The 24,393-nt window shown below is 39.2% G+C and overlaps 1 protein-coding gene across 5 annotated transcripts in view; it reads right to left on the reverse strand.

Moving 5' to 3' along the window:
• The window catches only part of KIF13A (kinesin family member 13A), a 196,498-nt gene that overhangs the window by 78,802 nt on the left and 93,303 nt on the right, over window positions 1-24,393 (reverse strand). For 4 of the 5 annotated variants that reach the window (XM_087438063.1, XM_087438060.1, XM_087438061.1 and 1 more), the window contains exons 4-6: window positions 16,521-16,581; window positions 1,168-1,260; window positions 58-238 (exon numbers count right to left, since the gene is read on the reverse strand). In XM_087438063.1, the coding sequence (XP_087294189.1) occupies window positions 58-238; window positions 1,168-1,260; window positions 16,521-16,581 (335 nt within the window). Of the gene's footprint in view, window positions 1-57; window positions 239-1,167; window positions 1,261-16,520; window positions 16,584-24,393 lie in introns of those variants that run through there. The other variant, XM_087438062.1, reaches the window with a different exon arrangement.

Raw genomic sequence — 24,393 nt, forward strand, 5'->3', positions numbered from 1 at the left:
TAAGATCATTTAAAATTATTACCCCTATTCCAAGCTCAATTTCAATCACTAACTTACCCTTTGGGGTCTAAAAGATCCCGAACTTTCTCATTATAAATTTCCATATAGGATACTTCGACTTTAAAAGTCTGTGACTCATTTTGCTCCACAGAGATCCTTTTAAATAAAGCACAACAGAGCCTTGGAATAAGGCCCAGCTGCTCAGCATTGCCCATCATGGAGAAGGATTTTCCTGAGCCTGGAGAAGAGCAAGCAGAACGAAAGGAGGATAGAAGAGGAAGCAAAACGTAACACTTCAACCACATGAGTTTTCTACATGTATCAGCCGCGGCCACACGGCAGAAGTGGCAAACTTCGCCCTCAAACCTGGGCGCTCGGACAACATGGCTACTCTCCTTTCCATTACACTCACAGCCTTCAGTTTGACTCTCAGGGCGAGATCCAGAGGGCACCTCATTTACAGATGGATGCGTACAAATGTAACCACTAAAAATACATAATCTTTAAAAGTATGTATAGTAAATATCAACTATATATTATCAAGTAACATTAACAGTATTTTATCCCCCAAATATTTTATATTTGTGATAGTGCTTTGATATATATTCTCTTGCCTGAGTCTCCTAATTGTCTTGTAATTGACAACAGGCAGTACTATGATTTACTATTATGATTTATTAATTTACTCCCACTTTATAGTTGAAATAATGGTGGCTCAGGGTGTTAATGGCTGAGCCATCAATACATTTTTGTTTTGCTTGTTTCAACCAACTGTGCCACGAGCCTAGGTTTAATAATCTATCATCACTTTTGTACCTTTGTGAAAAGTCCTCTGTACAGGATGATACTATGAGATTGTCTACAGTTTCTCACCATAACACTTATATTGAGAGACTAGTAATTATTTTTCTAGTTCAAACACAGGTTAAAACTATAATTTAGGAAAATGACACCTAATAGTTTGAAACTAGCTTTGCTTATTAACACTGAAATTACTCAATTACCAAAACTGTTGAACCTTCAACAAGAGGGTTACTTTTGATCACCTAACTCAGTTAAACCCAGAGTCAGAAGCATTTTCTGTTGCTTCACAAAGTGTTTTCTATTTCTATGTTTTAAGAAATGCATATTTAATATCAGTGACTGTAAATAAAAGCAGCTACGTACCTGTCTGTCCATATGCAAAAATACATGCATTATACCCCTGAAAGGCTTTTTCAAGAATTCCTTCCCCAAGGCACTTGAAAACCACCTCTTGACCTAAAACACAAAACAAATAATAAAAAACTAAAAAAGAATGATTTTTCTTGACATATTTGTATTAATAACTGAGTCTCAGTTATTAACAGCATTCTTTCAATCTAAAAAGATATTAAAATTGTATTGCATGCATACTGTACGTAGAGCTATGCATTAAGAGCTTAACATATGCAATTTTATTTACTCTTCTAAACCATAGCTCAGTACCTGGATCAATTTGTGATTCTACCCACTATTTCCCTCTAAGATATTTCTCTAGGCATTCAAGTTTCCTTTCTGTTGTCAGTGGGCCATATGGAAGCATCATTTAAATTTGGTTTAGTTTCTTCTCATAAGTTAGTATTAAAATGTCATTAAACATAAATTGTCTTATCTCCCCATCTGGATTCTGAGCGTCTGATGAGCAGGGACCATGTTGTACACATCTTGGTATGTGTCTGCACTTCTGTACCTAGCATGCTGCTGAGCACATGCCAAGTGCTAAGAAACTGTTCATTGCTGGTGGAAGTGATGTGCTAAGCACAGGCACCTCTCACTTGTGTCCCCATGGGACGTCTGGGGACAAGTTCTCTTCTGTGAGCCTGTCTACAGCTTACTGAGCTCTTAGGGGTGTTCTGTCATATACTATATATCCTACGGAAGTGTCTGCTGAAGAGTGAAGGTGTGAAAATTTTTTTAAACACTTAAGGTGGCATTTACTACCCTTTGAAATAGGTGACTTTCTAACATTCATTCTCCATTATTAAGAGAAGTAAAATGATATTCTTCCTCTGTGCTCTTATAGTCCTTACAACATTCACTATGACAGCATTTGCAAAAACTACTGGTTTAAGTACCTCTTTCCTCCACAGAAATGAGAACCCCGATTGATGTCAGAGACTATAATCTGTTTATCTTTGTAATCCTAGTGCCTAGTACAAAATCCTTAATAATTCTGTTGGTTGACAGAATAAGTCCGTTTAACCTTTTTATCCTACATGACAATTCCTTTTACATTTGGAAATAATGCAACATAACATACACTTCTGGGTGTATGTTTTTCTTTCATGCCAAGATGGATCTGGTCTTGGCAGTCCCTTGTTATACTCTGGCATAGTATGGCCGCAGAATGGGACTCCTCAAAATGTGTAAACACAAAGCAAGAAATAATATTGTCAACCAGTAGGTTGGCAAAAATAAAATTCTGACAACATCAAATATAGCTGGATTGAGGAAATAGGTATTCTCATAAGCTGCTGGTGGGAGAACAAACGGAAGGAAGGAAGGAAAATTTTTCTGAAGGAAAATTTCATGGCACCTGTAGAAGGGCATATGCCCACACTCTATGCCCCACTGTGAGGCATCTACCCGAGAGGCACACTCCCACACAGGAGCCTTGTAAAAGGATGTTCATGGCAGCATTATTTACAATCCTGTAAGTTGGAATCAGTAAAATGCCCATTAGTAAAAGAGTAGATAAGTAAAATGTGACTATTTTATATGATGGAATATTACAAACCATGTTAAAAAAAACAAATCTATGTGTATAAACTATGCTAGAACTCAAAAACATTGTTGAGTAAAAAAAAGTCACGTTCAGACTGTACATATAATGGAAAAACATGTCAGTGTGTGTGTGTGATATTCATGGGTGTTACAGTAAAATAAATAGATTGGAAGAAAATATACCAAATTTATATAACCTTATTTCTCTATTTCTGACTTCTAACATCTAGCACAGAGCCTGGTACCTAAGAGGTATTCAAAACATATTGGCGGAATATGTGGATTTTTTAAAAGGGTGTAACCATAAGAGGCTTTCCTAAACACACAGGTTGGTTGTGAAGAGTACCTAAAGACGTGTGTGTATGCACGCACACACACACACTCTGCGAATAAAGTATTGTCAAAGTTATTATCCACTAAACACACACTTTCAAGATTGCTTTTATGTTACAGTTAAGTATGATAGAGTCTTGTACTCAGTAAGAAAGTATCTGACCCATCCTGCTGCTGATCCTTTCATACATAGCAATATTGCTTTTCTTAAGTTTTCTCAAAGGATATTCCCTACTTCACATGTGTTCCCAAGGTCCATGCCAAAAGGCAGGCCCGAAATCTGGAGCTGAGCCCTGTAGTGTAGAAGATCGGGAATTAAACAGCCTCTGCTCAGGCTTGTGAGAACTGATCGCGGTCTTCAGCCAGACTCAAGTGCCATTGGAAGGCATTCTAAAAGCACTGCTTTCTTGGCACAAGCAGATGAATGGAGCAATCCTGTTTGATCTTCCACACTGGTTAACCAGCCCCCAGGAAGGGAGTGGGAGGGTGGGGACAAGATGCTTTAAGACTTGGCGAGGTCAAACATCCTGACCGAAATTCATGATTTCAATTCGTATTTAGTAACTTGAAAAAAACGAAGAGCTTGAGTTGATGAAAGGACGCAACTGCAGAGAAGCACTGTGGTCAACAGCTTTTACCATGACTACACAGAGCCTGAAGTTATTAACCAAGCCAGAATTCATATCTGTCCCTATAGCAGGTAGTGAAATACAATATTTCTGGTTTCTGCTCGCAATGCTGAGTAGGCTGGAATTATGAGGAATTATTTGCTTGATGTTCTTTCAAAGGCAAATCACAACGTATCTTTTTCCTTGGTAGGCACGGCCTTTTAAACTAAAGATTATTTGTTGAAAAAAACAAGAATGAATGCTATAAAGCTACATGAAATAGGTTCATGATATGTAAAATGAAAATAAAACCCAACCCAGAATGTGTAACTAATATTGCATGAAAAATAAACCAAATGATCAAAGAATTCTCCAGGATATGAAAATACAAGAATAAATTTCAGTTTAGCCTATGTCCAAATTATTGCAAACATCAAATAGGATATGAATTAATCTATTTAACTTGTATACTTCTATTATTTATGCTACTAAGAAGAAGAGAATTTTTATCAACTGTCCTGTTTGCAATACACTTGACATATTTAATATCATTGAATCCTTGCAATACCCCAGTACAGTAGGTATGGACTGTGATCGATAAAGAGACTGGGGCTCTGACAGGGTAAGTCATTTGCCCAAGATCACACCACCAGCGAGTGGCAGTGCATGGGTCTGTCTGTATTGACTCCTGAATGTTAAGGCTGATGCCCATCCACAATTGGTGACTCATGCTGAGCATAACACCGAGAATCAGCTACTCCCACCTCTGGTCTCCATGGTACTTTTCTTTTTTTTTTTTTGACAAACTCCCAGAACTTATCACACCACACTATTTTTGTTCCATATTTGTCTCCACCATCACATTGTGAGCTCCTTTGAAATCAGGAGTTGTTACATCTTAGCAGAATGCCTGGCACACAGTAGGCACTCTTATTTACTGAATTATCCCTATGTTGACATTGCTGTCTTCAGACTGGAGTGTATTTAATTGGGGGCCCCTTTCCTCTTTAGTGATGATTAAAGCATCAAAATATTGTTTGTTGAACTTAAAAAGAAATATTTAATTGTATTAGAGGTTACACTTTGGTCAAAGTATGACTTTTTGAAATTCTAATGAGCCCCTAAAGACTATAGTAGCCTTTGTTAAATAAGGCACTGGGGTGCAGATAGACATGTCAACATAATATGTATCTACTAACTGGATAATTTTGATAAAAATTACAGATTACACTTGTACTTACACCCACAGTAACCTCCTGGACATTAAAATATATGTGACTGAAGAAAATAAACTAGTCTCTCTGATTTCCACCAAATATATACATATGCTTTTCAAAAAGTCAAGTTCTTTTAGTTAGATATTTACAGTTATGCTTGACAAACAGAATATAATTTGGATTTATCATATTTAATAAAGTTTTAGTGATAACTAGGAAAGGAAAAAATTCTGGGAAACACAAAATGAAAGATGAAAAAACAGAAAACAATTATATTGTGTTTCTGGAAAGAATTTTTCTCCTTTCCATCCTTAAACAGCTATCCTGAAGCACAATTTATAAAAGGATAAATATAAAGATGGTAAAGTCCACATATTTTTAAAAATCTAAGCAAGACTGGATTCTAGAGAAGCTGGAATACATTTTATCACTATGGCTTCACGTTTCAAGGGAAATTTACTCTCTGTTAAGAAATAACGAACGTTTTCCCACCTCTACAAAGATTTATCAACATAAAGCTTTTTTTATAGCTGCTGAGCCTCCCACTGTATGCTTAACTGATACAATCAGTTCTCTATTATGGATATTTGGTTTATTTCCTTTTGCTTTTTTCTGCAATATTTATCCTTAAGTATTTATCTTTGTGTACTTTTCTATTGACTTTACTAGGCAGAACTCCAGAAAACCAAATTACTAAGCCTTCTAGCAACGCATGAGTCCTTTTTTCTATACCCTCGACAACACTGGCTATTATTCTTCTTGGTTTTGACTAATAAAAAAAAAAAAAACTCTTGTTTTGTTAAACTAAAATTTTCCTTTTCTTTGTTTATTGCTCATTTTGTATTTATTCTTTAGTAAATTGGTTATTTGGGTCCTATGTTTATTGCTACAAATCAATTGGTTTAGTCCCTGATCTTTTACTTATTAAAAATGCCCACCATATGTTAAGGACACTAACCTTGGGTCCATCATGCTGACAATATTTTTTCCCAGTGTGTCATTTACCTTTCAGTCTTATGTTGTTCTTTGTCATACAAAAGCTTTTGGTCTTTCATATTCAAATCTTTTTTCATCTTTTCCTTTATGATTTTGGCCTACGGTATGTGTTACGCTTCCAAACTCCTTTTGGATTATTATTACTCCAAATTATATAGGTATTCACCCATATTTTCTTCTAGTTTTGTTGTTTTTGTTTTTTACACTTTTATTTTCAAATCTGAACTCTACTCCTTACCAGCTGTGTAGCCTTGGGCAAGTTCTCGGTTTCTTCATTAGTAAAACAGGTATAATAGCTGTTACCTTTCTGGGTCGCTGGTATGATTTAATAAGGCAATACAGGTAGAGCACTGACCATGGTGCCTGGCCATTATACGTCTAGATTATATTTTAGTTAATATCCCTTATTAATATCATCCCTCAAATCTTTAATCAATTATAATTAATTTGGGTGTAGAGAAGGAAGTAATCATCTAATTATTTTTCCTTACAATAGTTTCTCCATCTTTGTAACAATTCTGTGAGGCAATCCAATTTCAAAGATAAAAGAAAGGATACCTGTTCTTAGAAAAAAATTTTTAAAGGAATCATTTATTGCTATTTCTCTAGCTCCCCTAGAGGTCCCACTTTTAAAACTCCACTGACCAAATATAATGGTAGTGTACTCTCACACATGAGGGGGGTGTGTGTGTGTGTGAATGAGTGTGTATGTGGTGTGTGTGTGGGGTGTGTGTGTGTGTGGGTGTGTCATGATGGGGAGAGGAAAAGGAACAATATCATTACTTGGGCCAGGATATGCCAACCCAGGTAGTCCAATGCAAGAAAAATATTTACCATTCGTTTATAACATTAAGATATCTCAGAAAGGTACAGGGGGAAAAGAACCCAACATAATAAATCATATTAATAAAATTGTGAATAGAAATGCACTCTATAGAGCTCCCCTTATTTTTCTATTCTGGTGCTTTTAGCTTATGAATCCCTGGCTGGGGTTATACTTAATCAGTTCCTTGGTTTGGTGACTTTCAGGGCACCAATGGTACAATAAGAAACAACCATAAAAAAGGCCAGACTGTCCATCAAAGCCTGAAAACGCACTGTAGACTCTTTAAACAGCCTCCTGTCCTCCTTAACAGAACCAGCTCTCTGGGAAACACAAACAGTGGCTACACTTCACTCTGTAATAGACAGAAAATATTAAATATCAAAGACCCTTATATGGTCTATTAAGGAGAGTGTGGTTTGTCCAAAAGATTGAAGGGTTTTTTTTACTTTGTTTCTATTTTTTAAACACAGCGGTCCCCTTTTTCGGCATAGGAAAAAACAACTTGCCAACTGCTTTTCGAAGCTCAGTTCACAAAAAAAGGAGCTGTTTATGTTGGATGGTGGGAATCAGGGATCCAGAGAAGATGCAGTATCCCCACCCTAAATGTTCCTCGACTACAGTTCACACTCAAATAGAATGAAGGGCTGTTTTCTAGGGGAACCGCACACCAGCCCATAAGGGAAAGTTCACAAGTCCTGTGGGAAGCAGGAGGATCTGTGAGTATTTGTTTCTACCCCAGACAAACTGAGCAAACCGCAACACTGTCAAAACCAAAAGCCTTGTGGCTTTTCAGCGGAAGGATGCCAGAGAGGAGGCAGCCACCCAGATGTCGGCTCCACATGCCTGGTGCAGGGAATCCACAGGGCAAACCTGACCTCGCTTGTTAAGAACCATGACCAAGGCACCAATTTCCTCTGTGGGGTGTATGATTACACCTCCTGTAACCATGTGGACAAGTCTTAAAATACAAGCATGCCCCAAGCAACCCATAACACAATGTCAGAACAGTAGAGAGGGCTCTTGTATGGAATTTCTGCAGTCATAGATCTGACACACCCAACCCTGAGTCACACATGATACAGCCCTTGAAAAGCTAACACCCTGAGTCTCCACACTGGTGCATAATCTGTCCCTACCGGGAATAACAGCAGTGGACTCCAAGCTACTACATGTGTGCATTGGGAGCTGAGTAACCAAGGTAATTCTCTCTCTATAGCAGGGCCCTGATAGTGAAACGTCAAAGACAAACTAGGGCTGGAAGAGAAGAGGCACCTATCATTCATATGCTTAACATCTGACTACTGAGGAGGCACAGGGTGAGACAGTCACAGCGGGCTATGTTCTAAGAAACGGGAGAACAAAATGGGAGGGCATCCCCCTATCTTATTTACCATCTGCATTAAACCAGGCAGTCGCACATAAATCACGACCGAATAAAACACTAAGTATGCAACATAAGGCTGGACAGAACATATGCACAGAAATTTCTCATTTTTCTACAGTAGCTACACAGAAGAACATTCAAGATTCTAACACAATCAATAATTTTATCATTTTAAACAGAGTTTCCAGTTTTCCTTCTTTCCCCCATCTCTTTTCTCATTGGAGTTAGAGTGAAAAAAAATGGTTAAGCTCAATATTTATGGCTTGGAATTCTTGGGCCTGCTCATTTGTGAGGGTGTTTTTCCACTTCTAAACAGGGCTGACAGCCATGGTGATTTTGATGAGTCCGGACTTGGCAGATGGCCCAGCTCCAAATGAGAGCAGCTGGAGAGCACAGGACCAGGCAGGTTCTTCACACATACCTGAAGGGGTGAGGAAGGCCTAACCTGGACGAGGCTTCAGTAAATCCCTCTCCAAATAGTGCAACTCGCAGAAATTGTCACATGTAGTGACTTTTTTTTTTTTTTTTTTTGGTGAGGAAGATCAGCCCTGAGCTAACATCCATGCTAATCCTCCTCTTTTTTTGCTGAGGAAGACTGGCCCTGGGCTAACATCCGTGCCCATCTTCCTCCACTTTATATGGGACGCCGCCACAGCATGGCCTGACAAGCAGTGCGTCAGTGCACACCTGGGATCCGAACCTATGAACCCCGGGCTGCCAGCAGTGGAGTGCGTGCACTTAACTGCTAGGCCACGGGGCTGGCCCACATGTAGAGACTTTAAACCTGGTTTAAGCTAAATGACCCAAAACTACAGAGTTCAGATTAAGGAACTAAGGCCTTAAGGCTTGACTTGGTGACACTAGATTTAAGTTTTAATCAACTATAGAAGCTTGCCATTAAAGGGCCTGGTAAAAGGATCCTGAGAAACTGGGTCAGGAGAGTAAAGGTAGACCAGAAGGCCATTTTCCACAGTGGCATCCAAGAGCTATCAGCTTTGCAGTCCCTGGGAGTCTTACTTGCAGCATGGCATGGGTGACTCACCCAGACGAATGTTTCCACCCCAGCGACAGCAGTGGGACTAGTCATGAGTTGGCAGTGAACATTGGCTCCTTTTTTGTTGTCAGATAAAGCGGCTGACTCACCGAGGAAGGAGTCAGGCACCGGTGCCCAGGATGAAAGGAGAAAATAAGCCACCTTACCTGGGAGGATTGTCTAGGAGAGAATGCACTTTGGAGTTATCCAGAAGGGTGTTTTCACATAAAACAACTGCTGAAAAAGTAAATGTTCTTCACTTCTATCTGCTCGATAGCGTTTTATGCTGTCTCTCTCTGATACTGAAGCATGCTTGACTCAAGGTCTTTTCTGCATTGTGGGGTGCACAGAGTTTACAGCACTTGAAGGGACACTGAAACAAAGCCCAAACCTAACACAGGCATTCAGGACTCTAGAGAACTTCTGGCAGGAGGCAGAATGGCAGAATGCTGTTAGCGTTATTTTTGGCTAGGTTCCAAGCCAGAGCATGCCATTATGATTTCCTTAACACAGCCTCTTTTGGGGACGAGAGAGAAAAGAGGTGAGCCTGGGATTGCAGCAGAATCCTATAAAATCTTTACACAGGGCCGGCCCTGTGGCTTGGTGGTTAAGTGCGCACGCTGCGATGCTGGTGGCCCGGGTTCGGATCCCGGGTGCGCATCGAGGCACCGCTTCTCCATTCATCCTGAGGCCGAGTCCCGCATACAGCAACTAGAAGGATGTGCAGCTACGACATACAACTATCCACTGGGGCTTTGGAGGGAAAAAATAAAATAAATAAAATCTTTAAAAAAAAAAAAAAATCTTTACACATAATTGTCATTGACCAAAATCCACATTTACCACTGCTTCCAGCTCTCTCACAGGTAGTAGGGCCTCCCTGAACCTCAGTTTCCCCATATGTAAAATGGGGACAATAATAGTTTCTATCTGATTGGGTGTTTTGACAATTAAATGACCTGCTGCGCGTAAAGAGATGAGCACACTGCTGGGAACCTAGCACTCAGGATGACATTGTCTTTTGTTGTAATTACTATCCACACCTCTAAATACCCCTAATTAAGTTAGATGATGTCTCTGGGTGCCAATACTCTAAGGAATAGATATGGATGAAGAAAGTGTGGAAGATGGTGGGGTTGGGTGGGATTAACAAATAGGGGAGTAGAGGTGAGAACGAAAAGAGAAGGATACACATATACTCTTTTTTTGTTAATTTAATAATAGCTTAGCTCATTTATTTCAGAGAAATTTTTCTTTTTCATTCTTTCTTTTTTTTTTTTTTTGTGAGGAAGATCAGCCCTGAGCTAACATCCATGCCAATCCTCCTCTTTTTGCTGAGGAAGACCAACCCTGAGCTAATATCCATTGCCAATCCTCCTTCTTTTTTTCCCTTTTTCTCCCCAAGGCCCCAGTAGATAGTTGTATGTCATAGTTGCACATCCTTCTAGTTGCTGTATGTGGGAGGCGGCCTCAGCATGGCCGGACAAGCAGTGTGTCGGTGTGCACCCGGGATCCGAACATGGGCCGCCAGTAGCAGAGCGCGTGCACTTAACCGCTAAGCCACGGGGTCGGTCCCCAGAGAAATTTTTCTTAACTGATCTACACGAATCCATTTCTCTGAATTCACCAATGTTCTCTCTTCCAACTGTAAAATACACTGACGCATGGTCACCGCACGCTAAAGCACCCCAGCTGGGAGGCTACTCTCTGGACTCCCACCAGCTGAGCTACGTTCTTACAAGAGGTCAGTGTTTGCTCCTAAACTGGTTTATGTTGGTGTACTTCTCTGTAATTACATAAATAACAAATGCAAAAACAGAGTTGCTGATTCTGAGAAAACTAAATTGGATGCTTAGGAACAACTTGATAAAGGTGAGTCACTAAAAGGATTGTCAAATTAGGTATGGGTGAAACAACTTGTATAAGACTGTAAGAGAAAAATAAAAGTCTAGGATTCTGCAGTGGGACTGTTTCATAAATGTCTTTTAAGATGGCATGCACCATATATAGTGCATCTCTAACAAACTTTTCAAACAGTCAACTACTGCTGCTTCTCATAACTATCGGGAAAATGACGGTTTTGATAAACCTAACAGCTAACGGTTACTGAGTATTTACTCTGTGTAAGGCACTTGCTGAGTGCTCCATATACACTTGAACAGTAAAATAATGAATCAATACAACATGCTAAAAGAAATATTGGAACTCTGCTAAAAAACTGGTTCTATTTTGGTTACTGTCAGCTTTTAGGATGTAAATTGTGACGCGCAGCTAAACAATGTGAAACAGAAATCATTTCTACCTCTGAGCAGATAAAATCTCCCATGTTGGGAACAGAATCAAACATGGCTGCTCTCCCCACAGCAACAGCCCACGGCTCAGAGGCACTCAGCTGTCCCCTCACGGTATAAAGCAATGCTAGCAGAACGAGAATCTGATGTACAGCCTTTCTCCTGAATTGCAGGGTATTAACAATGCCTGAAAACACACAGCTTCAGCAAATTTGAGCAACATGCCATATGGTGAGAATTGTTATATAATTTCTAAGTCAATAGTTTAGAATCTCTCAGGCCAGGAAATGTTCATGTCCACATGGATCCCCAGATATGTCACCACCAGACTGAGTTTTATTTTTGGTACGAAGATTTATAGAAAAATAGGCTTATGAAAAACATTCACCTACTAGGAAGAAATTTGAAACCAAGGTTATTGGAAGTCACTGTTATTTACCAACATGACACATTTCAGGCAGTGGCAAAACTGTATTGATTTATTGTTGAGAAAGCCTTAATTGCAATCAGTAGTGATTTAAACATCTACAAAGATCTATTATCTGTTATGATGCTCTCAAGTTTATCAGTACTCACTATAATATAATAACTTTATAATCCTAAATGTGGATTTACGTCTATGTGCATGTATATATGAGGTTGTGGGGGAAGATGTGGGTTTATGTAGGAATGCCATGCTTTGGGTGCCTAATTCTACAGGTTATTTCTGTTTTCTTCTTAGCCCTGGCACAAGAGTTTTTGCTTTAAAGACTCAAAATTATGTGCCAGACAAGCATTATTATGACTACCTAAGCAAAGGGTAATAATAATGAGAGGGAATATAAAATGCAAAATGTCTCAAAGCATGATTTGATGCAATTCAGATGGCTTAACAAACAAGCCTTTGATTTGCCTCTGAAAAGTCCACTGCAACAGCTGTGTGGCCAGCATAAAATGTCCGATTCATGTTTCATCAGAGCGCTGGAGGAGAGCTGAGATCATTCCAGGCCATATCTCCTCCTTTCACAGATGAGGAAACAGACATCCCCAAAGTTTAGCAGTTTGTGGCAAAACCAGGTCTCGTAAATTCCAGCACACCCGTTCTCTTTCCAAAGGAATGATGCTACTAGCCTTACTACGGCTCCAACGTGACAATGACAAAGATGATGATAAAAATTAAGTGAGCTTTTCCTATACGCCACTACTGACTTAAATACTTGACATAAATAGGTCATCAGAACTATTATCATCCTTATTTAACATATGAGGAAACAGAAGTGTAGCAAGATTCAGTAAGTAGCTCACCTGACCTCACACAGATAGAGGTGGTGTAGCCAAGATTTGAACCCAGGCAGCCCACATGCTTCCACCACTCCAACCAACTCACTGCAATGCCACTATACATACTACAGAATTATGTATTTCTTTTTTTTTTTTTTTAAAGATTTTATTTATTTATTTTTCCCCCAAAGCCCCAGTACATAGTTGTCTGTCATAGCTGCACATCCTTCTAGTTGCTGTATGTGGGACGCGGCCTCAGCATGGCTGGAGGAGTGGTGCCTCCGTGTGCACCCGGGATCCGAACCCGGGCCGCCGGCAGCGAAGCGCACGCACTTAACCGCTAAGCCACGGGGCCGGCCCTGAATTATGTATTTCTAAATCGGAAAGCCTGAGAGTGGAAGCTCTTGCTATAGCTTTTAATAAATAGCATAACATAAAACATAATTGAGAATTTAACTTTTACGCACCACATGAGATTTAGAGCTCTTGCTTCTCTTTGCTCTTTCAATTCATGCACTTATCTTTCTCTCTCCTCCCCTCCTCTCTGTCCCCCCAAGTTTTGAGAGCTGCCTCAAGAGCTCTGATTCAGTATCAATGATGCCTTTATTCACTGAGCCTGACAAATAGGTCGGTTTCAGGAAATATGTGCTTCCCCTTCTCCATCTCCTCTATTTCCCATCAGAGAATGAATGCTTCTGTCTAATGTTTCTATTCACAATTAAGAAGGATTGCTATTTTTTTTAATGAAGAGAAAGGAAATCAAATTAGTATAGAAACCAATTAACTAATCTACCAGTAATGTATTTACTAGGCAGATTATTTACAATGAATGCAAACAACCCTGAGAGAAGAGCAAGCAAGAATTTTACTTTTTGCTAAGGTGGTTACAGTATTTGTACACTAATGAGGATATCTAAAGAATAAGAAATTTTCTCCCCCAATTTTGTAAATAGACATTGCTCTATCAGCTGAGAGAATCCTATTTCAGGGTTAACTGGAATATGGTATTTGATATGATCATGCAAACTAAAATTTAGTAAATTTTAGGCTACCAGTAGTTTAAAAATCACTTTTATCTTTTCAACTATTTCTGAACATACTATTTGTAATGAAGAGCTATAGAAATCTTGAGTTTCACATTTGAATTTTATCATCTGTACTTAATAAAGTTATTTCTGGTAAAAAAAAAAAAAAAAAAAAAGTGTGTCCTATATCCAAGGATGTGACATATTGTAGAAGGCTAGAATGGTCTCCATAGGCAATAATGGTGGACATGATTCTAGAATCTTCCTTAAGCATTATCTTAACCACATCACTCCAACAGCCCCTATTTTTCACCACGTCAATCTAAACTTCTTAGTCTAGCTCTTTAAATTTCCTATTATCTGGCCTCACTCAACATGTACAAATAGGTCTCCCACTGCTCCCCCAATGACGCACCTTCTGCTCAGACCAGTGCTATCCACCACGCTCACTCCCACTTCTGCATCTTCACTTATCGAAAAGCCAAATGAAGTACCATTTATGGCACCTTCCATTAATAGCACATTGTTACCTATTTAACGCTTATAACAACATATGAGATAGGTATTATCATCTCCATGTTTCCCATTTTGCAGAAAATAGATTGTAGCTCAGAGAGATTAAATGGTTTAAGAGAACCACGGGTCAGCCCCATGGCTTAGTGGTTGAGTGCGCACCACCACACCGCTTCTCCGGCCATGCTGAGGCCACGTCCCACATACAGCAACTAGAAGGATGTGCAGCTGTGACATACAACTATCTACTGGGGCTTTGGGGGGAAAAAATAAATAAAATAAAATCTTTAAAAAAAAAAAAAAAAAAAAGAGAACCAAAGTAGGAGTCCTGAGATTTAAACCCAGGTTTGACTTCAGAGTCCATGAGCTTTCCTTGATACCATGTTGCTTCCTCTTGTCTGGATGTGCCCTCTCTACTGACCTTCGGCTAAACCTATGCTCAACCTTTATGCCCAGTTTCAGTCCCATCTCCTCTATGATGCCTTCTCGGGCAACTTCAGTCTTTCCAGATTTTTGCCTCTCCTTCGGTTTTCTATTGTACTTAAACCTGTGAAATCTAGAGTTTAACTAAATATTACCTCAAAATGTTTACTGTTGTTGGTTATGCATTCTTTTTGCTTTCCAACTTAGTTTTTAATTTCTCAAGGGCTTCCTAGGCTGTGCACACAGCAGGGGTTTCATAAATACTTAAGGAACTATTCTGAGACATTCAGGCTCCCTGGGTTATATAAGAGGAACAAAACAACAGCATCGGGCTGGGGCACAGAACGGGTGGTGGGGAGTCACTGAGTTTCATGGTGGAGAAGGTAGACTGCGGCTATATAATAAAGGACCTTAAATGTTGTCCAAGGAGTATAGATTTTATGTATAAGTGATGAGGAGCGCTTGAAGGTATCTGAGAACTGCATGAGAAGAGTTCCAATTCAGGAAGATATATCTGGCTGTATCCTGAACAACATCAATTGAACAGGGTCAGAGATTGGGCTTTGTATAGCCATAGCATTTGTCCTCATTTGTTTCTGTCACAGTAGGAAATGTTTTACTTTTGGTGTTTATTTAAATCCAAAAGCACACACCCAGCACAAAAATACACAGAGTGCTAACAGTCAAGGCAGAGGCAGACTATTCCAGACTCTGTAGAATTTATTATCTAAAGGCCCAAAGGACTGATAAAAAGACAAATTAATTACAACCAACATTAAGAACTGTTCATTCACTTTAATAAAATACATTGCTGAAGTTGTAGGAATGATGTTCGGAAAGAAAGGCTAGTTTACCCAATGTGAGAAACCGAAGGAATTTTCCTAGTTCAAGATTGTTAACTTTTGAAAAGATCATATATCAAATAATTTCTCAACAAGTTTGCTTCATGTGGCAAGGAAAAGGCTATCAATAAACAAAATTCCCTACAAGCAAGTAACTTCCTTTTGCTTTCTAATCCTTCAAGACCTACATCCTCTCTATCCTCCCCTCACTGGGTTTCTTTCTTTTGAAAGTAAATGAGAAAGTCATTCGGCTGATAGTCTTATAAGTAGAGATAAGGAGAAACACTCATTAACACTATATATCAAGAAAAGGGGGACACATTCAGATGGGAGGGAATCAAAGACTTCCTCCACTGAAGCAAATGCTTCCCTCTTGAGCTAAAGCAATTGTGGTTAACTCCTAGGGAAGGCTAAGATTCACCTATGATCACAAATAATAAAATGAGCAGTCATTTGTGTTCAATGGAATAGGGATAAAATGCCTCAAGGAAGGACTACCAGCAAAATGTGGGGCTATGAGGCAATGTTTCCCTGAGGAATGTGTAGTTTTAGATCCTATCACCACTGACTGCTTTAAAACACTCAGGACGTGTGAGCAGGTCCTGGAAACCAACAGCTCCTGGGCTCTGCTTATATAAATGGAGCAGTGCATTCCTTGAAAGTTAGTGACAAGGAAAGGCATGGCACATTAAATCTCTTCTTCACGTGATAATCACAGCAGCTACCATTTATAGCTTGAGGTGGTTCCCCATTATCTCGAATCCTTGGAAGACTTCTGAACATACTAATATCCCCTTTACAGGCGAGGAACCCGAAGCTTAATGAGGTTGGGAAAAAAACCTGTCCGCGGCTTCTCAGCAAGTAAGCGGCTGAGCTAGATCCTGAAATCAAAACTTACTGGCCCACGTGCTTCGGAGTGTGTGAATTTATGGGAAAAACAGAACTCCAGAATAATTAAAGAAAATTGACATAATAGAAGAGGCCAGAGGCCCAACCATCAAGTGCAGAGAGAGAGCCAACTTACCAGCATATTTTGTAGTGTTAGATTCATCCATGGACCAAAAGCAATAATCAAAGGCAAATACCTGAATAAAAGAACAAAAAATTAAACTTAAAAATTAATTAACTTCTATGAGTAAATCAGACTGCAAAAAAAAATTCACTGATGAAGATGAGGATGCCTGCTACCGTCTGATGTTAAAAAATCATCATAGGTTTGATGCCTTGTTAATCCTGAAGTTTCTTTTAGGCTAAATTGAAGGTTATCCTCTTGTATTAGAGTAAGTTGTATATGAAAATTGCTATTTATCCAGAATTCAAACAAGCAGACATCTTAACCAAATTTGTTTCAGTGATGCATTTAGTGAGAAAAACAATGACTTCTCTCAAAAGTCCACAGTTTCAGCATCTGCTGAAACTCTCCAGCTGGATCTCCCACACCTTCTCAAGAAACACTCAAATGATCAACTTTCATTTAAACCAGTTTCTCTAACTTTCCATGATGTTGCCATTTCTAGCATAGCCGAAACTCAAAACTCCCCACATTCCCATCTTGGACTCCATTGTCTCTCCTGTTTCAGCATGCAATCTTGGACCACTGTTAATACATCAATAACTCACTCTTACATGCATCATTTTTCTGTTGCAAGTGGGCATGGACTGAATGCCCACTTTGTACCAGGAATGGCTGCTGCTGCCATAAGGACTTTCATCTAATCGTTGTTTTCCACGCGTATGACCACCACTCCTGTTCCAGCCATCACTATCAAAGTAATAGGGCAACGGTTCCCAAAATTTGCTCCAAGGAATAGCAGTTTCATGAGATAGACCATGAAAAAAAGATTAAATCATGTTGGAAATTGTGTGCATTTTACCCTGTTTAAGATTCTCAATGCAATTCTCAATATTAAAGGCTCTGAAAAGTCCTCCAACAAATAAACCCATTTAATTGTTTAACTTTTTTATTTCTCCAATTAATTTCGGTGAGGAGACCCTTTCTTGAGTAACATCTATTAACGTGCCTTGAAACTAGTGTTTCTCAGCACAGCCCTTAGCAAACTGGCCCAGATGACTCAGCAGACACTTTCCTGGGCTCCTTTTTATAGCCTTTTGCTTCTCGCAGCCCAAAAAGCAAATTATGAACCTCTCATGGACAGGGACCCTTTAATGCTAAATCATTTCCAAGGGATCTTAAGTACTAAGCAAACAGCACCCTGACCTGGCAACTGAGAACGTCCATAATGAAGACTTTCCAGCCAACTTCCTCATGCTTCAGCTGACTTGTCCACACCTTGGAGTTACTAGGTACAATTCCACCTCTGTCATTGTTCCCTTTATTTCATACTCTCAGTTCAATATATTTTTCTTCCAGGAAACATTCCTTGGTTAAATCCAAAGGAATCAGCTTTCCCTTCTCTGAACTCTCGCAACACAGTTTAATCCTTTTTTGGTGACTCCTATCCCAACTACTCTATTTTTCACTTACCATGTATATGATCTGCGCATATGTTTTATCTCCCCTGGTAGACTTAGTTCCTTGAAACCAGGAACCATTCCTAATTCATATGTGTATCCCTGCAGTGTTCATAGTGGTTGCTTTATATTTATATATTAAATGATTAATGGCATTGAGACCTTGTAAGAAAGCAGGTAAATTCTACATCATCAAAAGACTAAGTTATGCTCTGAATAGTTTCAGCACTACATATACTTCAATGCTTTTAAAACTGATTCAGGTATGCACACAACTTACATCATCAATCTCAAATCCAAATTCAATGTTGTGACTTATACAAACATTCACTCTGGTCTTACAATAACCAAGGTTAAAACAAACAGCTATGTAACAATAGCTTCAGCCAACAGAGTCCGGAAATTTTACTGCATTGGAGGGCTCTTCCAATGAATCGAGAGACCACACAGGCGTAATCCAGTTAATCCTCCAGCCTCTGGGCAGGACTGAACTTCAACACTTCTCCTGAGAGATGAAGATCTGTCTTGTTTTTAAACATTTCCAGAAAAGGAGATTCCACAACCTCCCTTTAATGGCATCTTCTAACGCTTAACTTTCATTCCCAGGACATTTTCCTTGCCTTTGACCTAAGTCAACTCTCTTTCCTTTAAATGGCCAATAGAGGCTATTTTCCAATTTTTAAGTATCTTTATTGTTTTCCTCTAGAGTTTCAATGAATGCTTCTTAGTAGTGGCTATATACAGTGAAATAATCATTTATTTCCTAGATGTTAATTTTTCATACCTACCTAAAACTCATTTCTAACAGTTTGCTATTTTGCATACAGGTTAGAAAGCTAGAGATTTACATTCACAGTAATGCTACTTGAAATAAAGTGAAATCCACCCCAAATTTTGAGGCTCTATCTCTCAGTAATAATCATTCCAAGTTCTGTGCCAACTTCCATTTCTAACAAATAGTTAATAGCTTAAAGTTGCTTTCGCTCATGAAAAGGAAGATAAAAAATTTTCATTTTAAGCATTTGTCCCCTAAAATGCAGACAAATGTTAAAACCCTGCAGAGGAGAAAAGGGCCCTGACAGTACTGGTAGATATCACTATTCTTTGCTAGCCAAATACTCGCCTTTCCCTGAACTGAATTAGGTCTCAAATTTCAAAACCTTTCATCACAGGCATTTTAGAATGGTCAGCCCTCAAACCAGTCATGGAGTATAGGTTATTATTTTACTATACATTTGCCAGTAAGAAAGCTAAAGCCCAGAAATCTGAGGGATTTCCCTAAAAACTCAAAGTGAATAGAAGAACTTTTGTTATAACGTTTTTGTTAATGCAAGTGACAAGTGATCCCCCCTTCTATGAAATTCTATAGCACTCCGTAGCTCCTGTTCACATGTGGTCCTATTTTATGCCTCAGTTCCCCTTGTGTGGGTCTCATCTCCACTCTAAAGGTGAATCCCTTGGGGGCGGGGACTTTGTTCTCATGCACCTCATAGTGCCTGAGTCAGCACCTCATACAGAGCAGCCACTGTAATTTTTTTTTCCAATAAATAAACATAATACCAGGAGAAGGAGTTGGAATGTAGACAAGAACATGGAATGGATGTGAGAATTGTTACAAATAAGTTCAATTGCAAGATATATTTTTAGATGTTTCATTAGTTTCAGAAGCACGTTTTGGGGAAACCTGGTTCCTTCAATGGTCAAATACAGATTTGGTCACTGGATGGGCACTGGGGTCCTCTTTGGCACCATCATCCCATGGTTCATGCGGATAAATAAGTATGGCCACATCACGTATAATTTGTAGTTTGCACAGAAATTCAAACAATTGTTCTACTATTGCTAGAATAATTATTTATTTGTTACTAAAACAGTTTTAAAAATGTTTAAAATAATTTGTCTTAGGTAGTCTGATCATTTCCCTTGCAATCTTGTTAGTACTATAAATAAACTATTCACAATCTATTATCTTTCTTTTCAAGGCCAAAAAATTTAATTACAGTTTAATCACAAAAGGTTTGTAACAAAAGGGGACATGATTTTCTTAGGTCTTAGAGAAGTTTTGATTTTTTTTTTTTTTTTTTTTTTTTGTGAGGAGACCAGCCCTGTGCTAACATCTGCCAATCCTTCTCTTCTTTTGCTGAGGAAGACTGGCCCTGGGCTAACATCCATGCCCATCTTCCTCCACTTTATATGGGACGCCGCCACAGCATGGCTTGCCAAGCAGTGCATCGGTGCGCGCCCGGGATCTGAACTGGCCAACCCCAGGCCGCTGTAGCGGAGCACACGCACTTAACCGCTTCGCCACCGGGCCAGCCCCAGAAGTTTTGATTTTTCAATACAAAATCCATTGACATTTCAAAAGAGATAACAAACCCATTTTCTTGAGTTATTCCTTGGAAACTGACCACTTCAAATAAAATCAGTTTTTTCAAAGCCAGTACATTATATTAGAGAAATATGTTATTTAAGACTTCTAACTCATTTCATTAGAATTCCTAAATGCTTATTTCATGTATTCATTATGAAGTCACTAGTATCTTACCCAGAGTGTGGGAGACGGGGGACTTCTTAATACATACAACTGAGTAAAAAAACAAACCTAACTTGGAAACCAAGTATAATTTCATCTTTCATCAATGCCAATGTTCAATCAACACGGTGAGAACATTTTTTATAAAGGCATCCATACCTTCCAAGAGTCTTCAACTAGAAAAAGAGCCAAAAGTACAGATGCTCTCCAGTTGTTTTTAAAATCTGAAAGCCATTGTCTTCGTCGTTTTCAACAAAATGTGACTCCACCTTCTTAGAATCCCACTCCTTCCTCTTGGTTTGCAACTTGTAAAACTCATACCAGCATTTAATTCCCTGCAGCTTGCTATACACATCTGCTCCACGTGCATCACTCTCTTAAAAATGTTAGCTTTGCATCTTTGTGAACCACTGAACATCTAGTAAAGTTACTACAAGCTGTTTTTAATAAGGCAAATGTGTTGAGTGATATATATTCTGAAGCAAAGGAGTTCCAGGACTTAGAAGCAGGATGCAGCATAGTCAAACACACTCTTATCTGTAAGTCCTATTCTCTGATGGCATTTCAGCCAAATTCAATTTACAATTTAAAAAAAAGAAAGTATCCTCTATGTTCCTTGAAGAATCAGAAGGCATCAGTGTTCTACAAATATCAGTCATCATTTTTCTCATCCATAAAAACCAAATGTAAAGGTACTTTCAATTGCATTACCTCTGTATCCTTTCATTCACCCTTTCTACTTGTATGCTTTCACTAATATGTTCTCCAATCGTAAAACATTTAATCCAAAAGCAATCAACACATACCTATTTGCCACCCCTCTCAAGTTTTGGTACTATAGGGAACTTAAGTATGTATTAGGCACGTTTTTTTATCCTCTAGTCACTTATGGTCTAGTTAAAAAGACAAAACATGAAACAATTATTTTTGAAAATAAAAAAAAGCACATTTTTTTCAAAATCATTTTAATACCTTTCACAGCTTCTCTCCAAGCAGAATGTGAATAACCCAATACTTGTCTCAAAATAATTTAATTTCATGCAGAGAAGTATTTCTGAACACTCACATCAGATTCTTGCGGAAGCGAGTCAAAGCCCCCACCCTTTCAATTTCTCCTTATTAAAATCTTTCAACGTCATCTCAAATGTCACTCCTTTATGAAAGCTTTCTTAAGAATACTACTTCTATGACTCTGAATTTCATACCCGTCTAACCAGATTGTGTGCAAGCGTGTGTGTGAGAGATTGCCTTTTCTCTGCTGCACTATTAAGCCTTAGAGGACAAGACTTTGGTTCTAATGTCTTTATCGTCCATAATTCCACCAAACAAAAATACTTTGAGAACTTACTTTTTAAAGCAACTTCTTGGTGAATTACCTTTTACTTACATGATCTTATAGATCTGTTTTCACATAAGATGCTGCTTAAAATAGTGCACACCAGGGAGTGTGAATCCAGCAGCACTGTAGTATAGTAGATAACACAAAGATAGCACTTTGTCAACGCCTGTTTTCACTTCAACTGTGGACGTGACAAGACTGGTGTCACCCTACGGACATTATTTGTGTGTTGATTGGATTCCTACCCCTGTCCCCAAAAAACAAGAGCAAGCTCCCCTATTCACCTATATATTTATGTCAAAAGTCAGCCACTTCTTCAGCTCTAAGAGCTTGCACCAACGACCAAGAAATCCTCTGGTGTAGTAAGCACAGTGGGAAGTCAGGTGTAGTAAGCACAGTGGGAAGTCAGAGGAAAAAAGAAGAAAACGTAGAAGCATAAGGGAATCCCTCCTTCCTGCAATCTTCTACCTCTCCTCACCTCCCCGTCCAGTGAGCTACAACTCATTCCTCAAGACCTGCCCAAAGGGCACCTCCAACGCTTCCTCAACTTCCTCTCTGCAAAGTATTTATTCCCTCCTCTGTGCTGTCTTAATCAATAGCTCCCCCTCTCTAATATACACTGTACCTGAATAATTGCACATTGTACATTAAATCAGGATTGTGGAAATTTAAGTAAAATGTTTACTAATACCATGCTTGGCACACAGTAGTAACTAAGTATCTGGCAGCTATTGTTAGTATTAACAGTATCTACTGATGGGCTCCTCTCCACAGTGAACAGTACAGCTGTCACTTAGGGAGTGTTTATGACAGACCAGGCACCATCCTAAGCGTTTTATTTTCTCATCGAGCTGAGAGGTTTCCTGGGCCAGGGACTGTGCTAATTCATTTCTTTATTCCCTACACAGTAGATAGGTGCTCAGTATCTGCTGAATCAAAGAGAGTAAAGAAAAGGTAAAAAAGGTCCATATGGCCACGAGTGGAAGAGTTGCTATAGTTCCAGTCTGTTGAGTTCTGTGTCAACAGCATCAATGCAAAGCACACTAATTCCTAGCTCCCAAATCCAGAATCAAAAGCGCTTCCCTTGGGGGAAAAAAAGACCACTTTATGTGGACTTGCTTTGCTTTGCATGAAGGAGTGTGTTTCTCTCCTCTCATTCTATACTATCATCCTCCTTTCTTTGTACAATTAATCCACTGTTCACATCTGCAGACCCAGCTGCCATTAACAGCCTGTTCTGGCCACTACCTACTTTGTAAACCGAGCCCGAGATCTCTCCACAAACCCCCATTTCTCCAGTTTTATAAATACTGGCTTGCCAATGTCCTATTTTGTCGTTACTTTTCAACTCTGCCAATCTGAAAGAGTACAATTAATATGAAAGACACGTGCCAAATTTGTTCACATTTCACCACACTGTTATGAGACCTGAGCTGGACCAAAAAAGAACTAAAGTACTATATTTCACGTCACGTTGAAAATTTTCCTTTTAACGCCAAGTTTCATCACTTTTCTCTCTCTCGTCTCTTTCTCCTAATATTACAGATGTGAAGAGTCATAAAAAAAGAAGAGGTAAACTTCATTCATCTTGGAGTGAAGTTGAAAGGAAAGTCCAACACTGGAAGCCTGTCTGATCACTGGAACTGCCTTCACTACCGCTATTTGCAAAAGCAGCTCTGTCAGCGCTAACCCTGGCCTGTACTTGAGCATATCTGCTCCTGGGCACCAAAGAAGGAACGCCAGAATGATCACTCTTACCACTGGTTAAGTTCTACTGACAGATAGCACTTTCCCATTTAAAAAACTGTCAAGTAACTGCTGTCTTTTTGCAATGCAATTAATCATTTCCTTTATAGACGCCTATAAATGCGTACCAAACAATGTCTTGAATTACACAGTCAACATTGCTTGACTGTGAAGATGTCAAAGCATCTTAAAGACTCAAAGCAAGCCAACAGCATCTGTTGCACATCTACAAGCAATAAGGCATTGTTCCTGATCTCCGGGAATTCACAGTCTGTTGTAGGAAACTATGCTGCAGAAAGTCCTACTCTGCTTCGCAGTTTGGATTTCTAAGGGCACATGAAGAAGTGTCTCTTCAAAGAACTAATTCATCTTTGCATTCATTTAACAGGCATTTACTGAGTAGTTTTTATGAACAGAAATAAGAGTTCCCCAGTTATAAGGATCTCACACTCTACTAGAGGAAAGTAACCAAGAAAAGGAAAGAACGCAATACATAGAAGTCAGTATAGGGATCAGCAGGAATACAAAGATGGAATAATTACATTGCAAGGTGGGAGTGGGGGGACAAGGCTCAGGAAAGGTTTCTAGAGGAGGCAAAGCTTGGGCTGAATTCTGAAAGATAACTGTTGAGAAGACAAGTAGGAAAGGCATCTCAGGTAAAGTGTCAACTGGCAAGCAACAGACATGAGGAGGAGTTGTGCATGATTGGAGCAGTGTGCCAAGAGCAATGGGCAGGGGAAGAAAGAGAGGAAAACCTGGGGAAGCAGCTGAGGCCAGATCATGTAAGACTTTATGCGCCTTACTAGG

This window comes from Ceratotherium simum, chromosome 13, assembly GCF_057802395.1.
Source record: "Ceratotherium simum simum isolate JZ-2026a chromosome 13, ASM5780239v1, whole genome shotgun sequence".
Taxonomy (NCBI): Eukaryota; Metazoa; Chordata; class Mammalia; order Perissodactyla; family Rhinocerotidae; genus Ceratotherium; species Ceratotherium simum.